This window comes from Castanea sativa, chromosome 4, assembly GCF_040712315.1.
Source record: "Castanea sativa cultivar Marrone di Chiusa Pesio chromosome 4, ASM4071231v1".
NCBI lineage: Eukaryota > Viridiplantae > Streptophyta > Magnoliopsida > Fagales > Fagaceae > Castanea > Castanea sativa.
Genome location: NC_134016.1, coordinates 28,350,536 through 28,359,892, shown reverse-complemented (window position 1 = coordinate 28,359,892; position 9,357 = coordinate 28,350,536). Strand labels below are relative to the sequence as shown.

Genomic DNA, 9,357 nt, shown 5'->3' with positions numbered 1-9,357 from the left:
AAGAATTAATTTGTTTAATTAGTCTCATTCTTGATATGAGTGGAAAATTTAAAATAATGCATTTTATATCAAGTAATTTATTTCGTGACTTTCCAAATGACAAATAAATGTTTTCTTTGAATTCAAAAAAAAAAATCATGTGCAAAATACGGACCAACCCAACCCGACTGGCAACCCATTTAAACCGACTTGAACCCAACCAGACTGTTTGCCACATCTATGATGAAGAGAACCTCCAAGACTTCGAGAACAGTTTTTGGTTGAGTTGCAAAGGCTTTAGAAGCAGATTTGAAGTGCTGCATCCTCAGGAGTTTCCTGCGGCAGACAGGGCTGCTAAGGTTAGCTGAGTTACTTTCTTCAGTCGTGTGTTGGGCATTGTGTTTGTTGGTTGTATTGGTCTTTTCTTTGAACCAAAATAAAAATAACTGATGATATCAAAACTCATTTCAACCACAAGGGTTTTACATCCAAACCCTATTAATCTATGCCCAAACCCTCCCTCTACAGAAGTGGGTATATTCAAGGAACTACCAAGGCCCGAAGTTGTGTTAAACAAGTTCTGTTTATAACTAAAATATTACGGAAATTGACATTGGGCAGCAGATCATACGCTACAAGATCAAACGTGAGCAAAGCTCTTCACAGGACAAGAACCTCTCACTATGAAATAAGACAAGGCAGACAAGAAATGACCCAAACCAAGTCTAACACTAATAAAATCCAACGCTCCAGGATGGTATTGGGCAGCATATCATAAACTTCTCAGCCTAATAGGCTTACAAAATCGTTTCACTCCCTGGAACAATTGATATTTTTATGTAAATATAAATGTAAAAAGTCGCTTCACTAACTCAAGATTTTTACCTATAAGATAAATATTACAAAAAGAGAAAAAAAAAAATCTTAATATACACATGAAACGTTTGAACAATGATCTCAAGCCAGCTTTAGCTCCAACCATCATTCAACATCCCTAGCTCTTCCCAGTAGCTTTTGCAAGGGAAGTGAAATTGAACCTGAAAATTGGGCGAGGGGAAAAAAGAAAGAGAAAGAAAGAAGACATCACAATATAGAAGAGGTTCTAACAAATACTCCTATTCACTTATGCTCACATTGAGCATCTTGGATTTAGAAATTAAAAAGTAAAAACAATAAAATAATTATAAATAATAATAAATAAATAAAACACCTAATCGTGCCAAATTAAGTGGCATAATATTTTTGAACAAGCCACGCATGAATTAATATTGCTTTGAAATAAGATACCTGATAAGTGGTTTCTGTTGTACCACAGCAGCAGGAGTGACATTTAACAATGGTGCCGCAAGTTCCATAGGCTTTATAGGGGGGAAAAGAGACAAGGAAAGAGAAATGGTAAACACTGTCAGAACATTTTCACTGAATATATTACTTAGAAGAACATTCCTTTTCATTAATAGCCAGTCTAGCCAAATGCGGTTAAAGCAGTAGTGATGCAGAATAAGAATATATTGAACAGTGAGTGATGACTCCACGTCAACACACACACACAAAAGCCAGAGATAACCTAGCGTAGCTTGTTTGGTTAAGGCTACATTATATAATTATATTTATATTTGCACATGTTCGAAACCAAAAAGTGGTGTCTTGAAAAGCCCATCTTCTGTCTTGCCAGTTAATATATGAGATCTTCAAAAGTATCAGAAAAGCTACTCATTTCATCACAACTATTTTTTAAATTGGTGATGAGCTCATATATCATGAAGCACATAAGCCTTTCAAACAAGTATAAAAACAAATGCAAATCATTTTGATCCAACTAAACACAACAAATAATAGATTTCCATTTCATCCTCGTTACTTTTTTTTTTTTTTTTGGTGGAGGCCCAAAAAAAAAATCAGATTATCTTGAGGTTAAACATCAAAATAACATATTTTTCATCTATTTAAAGTAACTAAAACTGGCACGTGTGAATAAAACAGAATAAAAATTTGCAAGGAGAACCCAATAGAGACATCTACGCTCAAAATAAAAGGTCACAAGGTTAGTGAATCGGACCTCAAGCTCCTCTAAGCTCCCATTGGAATATAAACCACTGGAAGAACCAGTTCCATTGCTAGATGGTACTGGCACTGCTTCTGCTGCATTAGCTGTTGAAGACTCAATAGGGCTACCTTTCATGTTCCCCCTAGAATCTTTAACTTGATTTCTATATTCAAAATCATCCTCAAGCTCATCGAGTTCTTCGGGAAAAGCTTGGTGGGCAACATATGGGCCTGACATTATCTTCTCAATTGCTAGACTCTCCGCTTCTTTAGAGCTTGTATCAGCAATAGCGGATGGAGCTAAGTTAGGTGGATTGCATCTTGCAAATCCATCAGCTTGACTGTGGGTATCCATATTATCACCTTTAATAGAACATGAGCTGACAGTGCTGACAGGGCTACCCTCATGAACTTCTCCAGCAGAGGGAGGTTCAGTAGCTAAGCGCTTGGCACTTCTCGGGTTAGTCTCTACATTATCATCCACCTGGTTTCTATTCCTTCCATCATCGACTCCATTTGAAACTTCTTTACCTTCACAGGAATTCTCTTGGGCATGACCCCCAACAGAGGGAGGTTCAACAGCCAAGCACTTACCACTTCTTGGGTTATCTACATTATCATCCACCTGCTTTCTCTTCCTTCCCTCATCGACTCCATTTGAAACTGCTTTACCCTCACAAGAATTATCTTGGGCATGACCAGAAATTTTCAGTTCTGAACTCCTGCTCTTCCAAGTTACTTTAGATGGTCGGGAAGGTCGAATACCGCCAGGAAATACAAAGTTTGGAATATCCCTGCGTTTTACATGGGATACGTGGATCCACATCCCAGGCTTCCATGATGTGTACATGTTGACATTATGCTTAAATTCCTCCACCGTTAACCTTATATCAAACTGCTCACCCTCGTTCACTGGAACACCTTGTTTTCGCTGCAAACCCATGAAGTAACAGCAATAGAAAGGCCTAGATTTGTCTGAAAAATCCCCTGGGTGTGGGTGGCACTGAAGCATCTGATAAGTATGTTTCTCAATCTATGGTAACACATGATAAGCTAAATTAGGAATCCATAAATTGGAAAACAGAACCGGATAAAAGAACAAAAATAAATAAAAAGCTGGAAATAACAAACTCTGAGAGTTTCCACCTTCAATGTTAGCTGACGGAGGCGAGACTCAACCCAGCCTTTCCATTTTCTCAGATCATCAGCATTTTCTGCAGTAATCTCTATTTGCAGGTAATTCTTATATGCTTCAAAGAATGCATAAGGCTCAAAAAGAGTATCCCAATCTGCCTTGCTTGCCTCCATAGCCTGCAAGCACTAACAAACGTCAAATTCTAAAACTAAAATAATGAAATTAACCACCACAAGCCAACATATAGTAGCTCAAATGGAAAATCCCCCCACCCTAGCTCTCTATCATTCCCCCCCCCCCCCCCCCCTCTTTAAAAAAAAAAAAAAACCAAGATATAACAGCAGTAATAATAATAGTCTAGATTTAATCCTTTAATTTGATTACACAAAGAGGTCAACTTAAATCACAATACCCAAGGCGCTTCTGAGTGTGCATAATATGATCAATGCACATTAATTCAATGCAAAGAGTTAAGGAGAAACATATCACAAATCAAACATTGGGATCATACCTCACAAATCTCACTCCCCCTCTGAAACTCCTCTGACATAATTCGCAAAGTACTCGATGAGACATTATAGCTAGAGTTCATGCAGGGGTAAGCAGGAGTTATTATAGGCATCAAATGGAATCTGTCCTTCGGGTTTCTCCTAGGATCCCAAACTTGAAGTCCAAGAGATCCTTCTTCAATGGAGCAAAGCATTACTGGATTTGGCCAACGCCACTGAGTGTAGACCCTGAAGAATCGAGACACTAACATATTGGGCAGCGCATTGGGATATAGCTGGCATATGCGAGCAACCAGCAATGCCCAGTTTATACCACCAAGAAACCCTGAAACCTGCCCATGACAGGAAAGAAAATGCCCTAATAAATGAGAGAGAATAGTAAGAAATAAGGAAATGATTTAACCACACCCTACATTTGAGTAAACTCCACGACGTTTTGCCCAAAACCTCATGCACCTCAGTGTTGTGCGGAAATTCTGCACTTCAAAAAACAAACAGGCAATCAGGGACAATAAATTCAACGGAGAATTTCAAAAAAGAAACTTATAAGCAGATATAATTTAGAAAAAGCAATCGCCACCACCTGAATGTTTGGAACCAAACGCAAAATTTGGTCAGTAACTCTACAGCCATTGAGACTACGAACTGTCTGTTCATCTGCATTCTGTAGTATTGAGTCCTGTGAAATATCTAGGTCCTGCACCAGAATAACTTGTTAAAAACAGAAATGCACACACATTGAAGCAAACTTACAAGATATATACTTATAAGCACCATGGAAACAAGAAATCAAAATATACTAGCTTCATTTCTATCCACCCGTGTTAATTGGAATGTCCTATAATGTAAGGAATCTGTTTGATAAGTTTATTGCATCCCCAACAGCTCCTCTACGCCCAAAACTTACTTTAAGATCTCCATCTATTGGCAGACTTATGGACCCAACAAGGGAGCTTCATAAATAGGCCTTCTAAAACACTTGGCTCCTTCACATTTATATCATAGCATCTTTCACCAGCCTACATTCATCATCTTTGGAAAACCACCTAATCCAAAATCTCCCAAGAAGCAGCCATCTAAAGGCAACTGCAATACTCTTATCATCTTCAAGAGCTTCATAAGAAAACTTTAACCATGTCACATGAGGTACATTGCATTAATTGTACTGCTACTAAGAGAAAAGTTGTCACTATTTGTAACCTTGTTCAAGTCCTAGCACTCCACCCATCCTTTTCAGTAGAAGAAGACAACAGCTATTTAGCCTCTAGCCTCTTAAGGCTTGTGGACAAAGGGGACGAAACACAAAGGGAATTTCATATGAAGATGAGGCATGAAAACTAGAGCCTAAAAGTAGTAAACTCTTCAAAATAATAGGTCTAAGCATGCAATTAAACATGTTAAATAAGACTCCTGCTGCAAAATTTGACACCAGATAATATTCCAGACAGAAAGAAATAGGAAATCAAAGAAAAGAGGACTCAAGCAGCACGAGGACATAATTTCTCTTAGAAAAAAGGCAAAATTGGTATATGGATAAGCAATTCTTCATTCTTATCTCATGAGCACAAGATTAAATGATTCATCCAATACATTAGAGATTATGCCCTGTTAAAATAAATGGCATGTTAAATTAAGAAATTATATTAGAATAAACAAGACCCTTGGATTAGCACAACGGATATCTAATCCACATTGGCCTATTGACAAACCACACACCTGTGTGGTTGCTACAAAACAAAGATAGTCCAACTTTCCTACTATTCACAACTTCCAATTGATTGAGCCAAAGCTTAAAAATATTAAAAATTAATGATAATTAAATTAAATTTTAAAATATTAAAAATAAAATAAAATAAAATAAAAGAAGAAGGAGAAGGAAGCAGATGAAAATAAGTAATTGACAGGATATATCGGCACTTACTTCAGGAATAACCCAGAGTGAAAGTTTTGCATAAAGAAGGTCTATGGACACCCCAAGGAACTTAAATCTCATAACTGGAACATGAGCATCAGGAACTGGGTGCATATCCGTTACTTCAGGCATCTCCATCAGCATTCTGTGTAGCTCACCAAAGAAATCTTCCTACAGCCAATAAGTAATTTTAAGTTCATGAGGCAATACAATCTAAAAGAAAGTAAAAACTATTGTAAGTAGACGAGCTGTTCGCACTTCTCTTGTTGCATGTCTAGGTCCCACACAAAGCGTATCTATATCCGTACCAGGGCCATGCACCTTAAAAATCAAAAAAACATAAAAGAGAAGTAGGATGAACCATAATTCAAGGGATGAAAAAATAAAAAAACATATAAAATGTAAACAACAAAACATTTTGAACTAGGGAGACAAGTTTCATACCCCTAGCCGATAAGAACCAAATGTGAAAATCTTGGCATTTGCTTCATGCACGAGTTGCTCATTCAACCCCTTTGCACGGCTAATTGTTTTGACCCAAATCTTTACAGTCTATTCAAAATTTTAAACATCAACATCAGCATTGCATTCGGAAATACAAATTCACAGGAACAAAAACCAGAACCATGCTCACAGAAGTTCAATTTTTTTCATAAATTCAAAAACCAACATACAATACAAAACATACACATAGTACTTTCCCCACTTTTCTCACTAAACAACCAAAGTAATAACATGGCAACAAATAACTTATCAATTGAACCTGGTCAAGTCTGCCAAGCACTTCCTCCCTACTCACAGCTTCTTCCTGACTCTCATACAATCCAGCGTCTCGCAAATACTGAACACCCACAAAACCCAATTCATCAATTTTTTTTTTCAGCTATAAATTCCAAACCAAGTAATGGGTCATAGCAAATATCAACAAAACAAATTCAATTCAACAAAAATAATAAAAACGGAACCTTTTCAAGTTCACGGGTCTTCATCACATCGTCTTCAGTAGGTCCTCCCAATGATATTGGTTCTGTAATGCCTAATCTCTTCCCATTATTCCGATTAATCAATCCGGGGCTCCCCATTTATAATAAATTTATTTTACACTGCCACAAATTTTATTATTTTGATTTTTTTTTTTTTTTTGTTCCTTTTTTTTGACAATATAGGGATGATCTGAATTCTGAGCAAATTATTTATACTATTTTACAGAATTTTTTTTCTCTCTTCTTTTTTTCCCAATAAAATTCAAACCAGAAACAACTGAAAATTCTAAAAAGAAAAAAAAAATAGAACAATGAAATAATCGTTGATTTTACAGTACTGGGTGGAAAAAACAAATTTTCCAAAGCTACAAACAAATTGGAACCATAAAAAATAAATAAAAATAAAAACAAAGCAAACTATAGAACAGAGTACAACGCCAATATTGGAAAGCAAAACCCTAACCCTAGATGAGCCAAAAAAAAAAAACAATTATACAAAAGCGAAATACAACGATTCTGAGGAAAGCGATCGATCAGAAGCCGAAAACTCTTCTCCTTTTCTGATTGTTCATCGGCCACGATCACCAACCGAGTCTCTCAAATCTATCGGGACCCACACAAAAAAAAAAAGAGAAATAAACAAATAAATACGCAGAAAATAAGGGCAAGGATAAAGATATATAAATTTAGAAGAGAAGAGAAGAGAAAGAAGAGAGAGAGAGAGAGCTTACAGTTAGAGAGAGTTGGTTTAGGAATTAGGATAGATATTTTGGTTAGAAAGACAGTTGGTGTGATGGTGATGGTGATGGAAGGAAAGGTGTATCCAGTGAGGTTGTAACGGTGGCGATATGTAGATCAGAGAGAGAAAACAAAGGGTAACAAAGAAAAGTGTTTTTGCTGTGTTGTACGTGTTGTATTATTAACTTACCCACTGCTCTCCACCACCAGAAGAGTCAGAAGATACCATCAATCAATAACTACGCACCCATTTTTAAAGAAGAAACGCTGCACATCCCTTTTTCTTTTTTCTTTTTTTCTTTTTTATAAGTTTTATTTTAATCTTTTAATTATGTCAATTTAATTCTTTTAATTTTTTAATATTATGTTAATTTAGTTTATATTATTATATTTATGATGAAAATTACTGACGCAACCAATGGTCAATATAAAAAATTAGTTTTCTCTTGACAATAAACTAATTTTTTATGGTTAAAATGCAAAACTCACATTTTAAGCTTTATCAAAATTCATTTTAGTCCTATAATTTTACTTTTGTTTATTTCAGTTCTTTAACTTTTTAAGTTTATTTAATTAAGGTTTTCTATCAACTTTTATTATATGTTGCGGTTAATTTTATAATTGTTTAAAATTTTTCTTAAAATTTTTTTAATTAAAAAAATTCAATTAAGGATTAAAAATTATTTTCTAGATTTTTTTATAAAAAAAATTTAACAAAAGTTGACGTAAACGTCTTAATTGAATAAATTTGCAACTTAGAAGATTAAAATGAATTCTAAAGAAATTTAGAGGGCGAGTTTTGTATTTTAATCTTTTTTTATTTTGACTATTTGCCACGTCAAAAATTTCTGTCTAAAGGACCAAATACGTAATTTACCTATTTTTTTATTATTTATTAGTTGGAAATATTAGAGGTGCTATTTGAGTTACAAACTTACAATTTTTTTTTATTACGAAATTTCAAATTAAAGTCAACCATGATCTCTTAAAAATTCATGCTAATTTAAAATTTTTTATTTTCATACCTAATATTTTTTAGTGTTTCTATTTGAGTTCTCCTGGCTATATTTCATGCTAATGTCGTTGTTAAATGACAAATAAACCTTTTAATTATGATTGGGGTTTTTTTTTTTATTAGAAATAAAAATATGAGAAAATTGATAGCTAGTTTGTGCCGAAAGCATGGTTGTTTCTTTCACTCTCCAATTGCTTTGAAACTAGTTTTCAACCCAAAATTTTGCATCATGCTAAAAAAATTACTATTTAATAATAAAAACAGCCTCAAACCTCCACTCCCAAACCACCGAGTCAGCCCACTAGTGATTACCCCCCAACTCCCTAGCCACTAATTCAACCTCTACAACTGTCAACTCTGTCACCCCGCCTCAGCCCAAATCCGTCAACCCCCAGACCTAAATCTACCTTCATGCCTCAATGTCCACGCAACCAACCCAAATCCACCTCCAGCAACTGTCATAACTAATAGTTCTCCAACACAAAGAATGTGAATGTGTGTGAGAGGGCTAAAAATTACAACAAATAATAATAATAATAATAATAATAATAATAATAATAATAATAATATTACAAAAATACCACCCAACTATCTATATCTATTTATCTATCTATAATATATTATAAAAGTTGGATCTTAAAACTGGTGGATGCATACTACGATGATACTTATTCCTTTTCAAATTATATTAAAATAACACGTGGCAACTTCCTATATTTAATTGGTATGATATGGACAAATAATGCCACGTGTCAAAAAATTATTCATACATGTCAATATGTTTGCCACAATATTAGACAAGTGGAATATAATTAAAAATTTTGAATAAAATAAATGTGTTTGTTTAGTATGGTATTTCAGTTCACATCTATTTATCTATCTATAATATATCATAAAATTTGGATCCCACAACTGGTGGATGCACAAAAAGCAATTTATATTATAGCCTCCAACACATCTATCTATATTTATGTATCTATAATATATTATAAAAGTTGGATTCGATAACACTTATTCCTTTTCAAATCATACTAGAATGA

At 34.6% G+C, this 9,357-nt stretch overlaps 1 protein-coding gene across 1 annotated transcript; it reads right to left on the bottom strand.

The window, feature by feature from the left end:
- Positions 1 to 711: 711 nt before the first annotated feature.
- On the bottom strand, positions 712 to 7,581 carry LOC142631178 (nuclear poly(A) polymerase 1). Its single transcript, XM_075805276.1, has 13 exons — positions 7,296 to 7,581; positions 6,547 to 7,167; positions 6,345 to 6,422; positions 6,026 to 6,133; positions 5,840 to 5,902; positions 5,591 to 5,752; positions 4,253 to 4,366; positions 4,083 to 4,145; positions 3,672 to 4,001; positions 3,172 to 3,336; positions 2,039 to 3,058; positions 1,267 to 1,337; positions 712 to 1,016 (listed from the first exon to the last, which is right to left on the bottom strand). Exons 2-13 carry the CDS (start codon positions 6,661 to 6,663, stop codon positions 974 to 976), a joined length of 2,334 nt encoding a protein of 777 aa, XP_075661391.1. The 5' UTR covers positions 6,664 to 7,167; positions 7,296 to 7,581; the 3' UTR covers positions 712 to 973.
- Positions 7,582 to 9,357: the final 1,776 nt, after the last annotated feature.

Coding starts and splice junctions, on each gene's coding strand:
- LOC142631178 (XM_075805276.1), bottom strand. CDS start 6,663: ATGGGGAGCCCCGGATTGATTAATCGGAATAATGGGAAGAGATTAGGC. Junction 3,337..3,671: donor GGGGGAGTGAGATTTGTGAG/GTATGATCCCAA, acceptor TAGTGCTTGCAG/GCTATGGAGGCAAGCAAGGC. Junction 1,017..1,266: donor CAACAGAAACCACTTATCAG/GTATCTTATTTC, acceptor CCCAATTTTCAG/GTTCAATTTCACTTCCCTTG.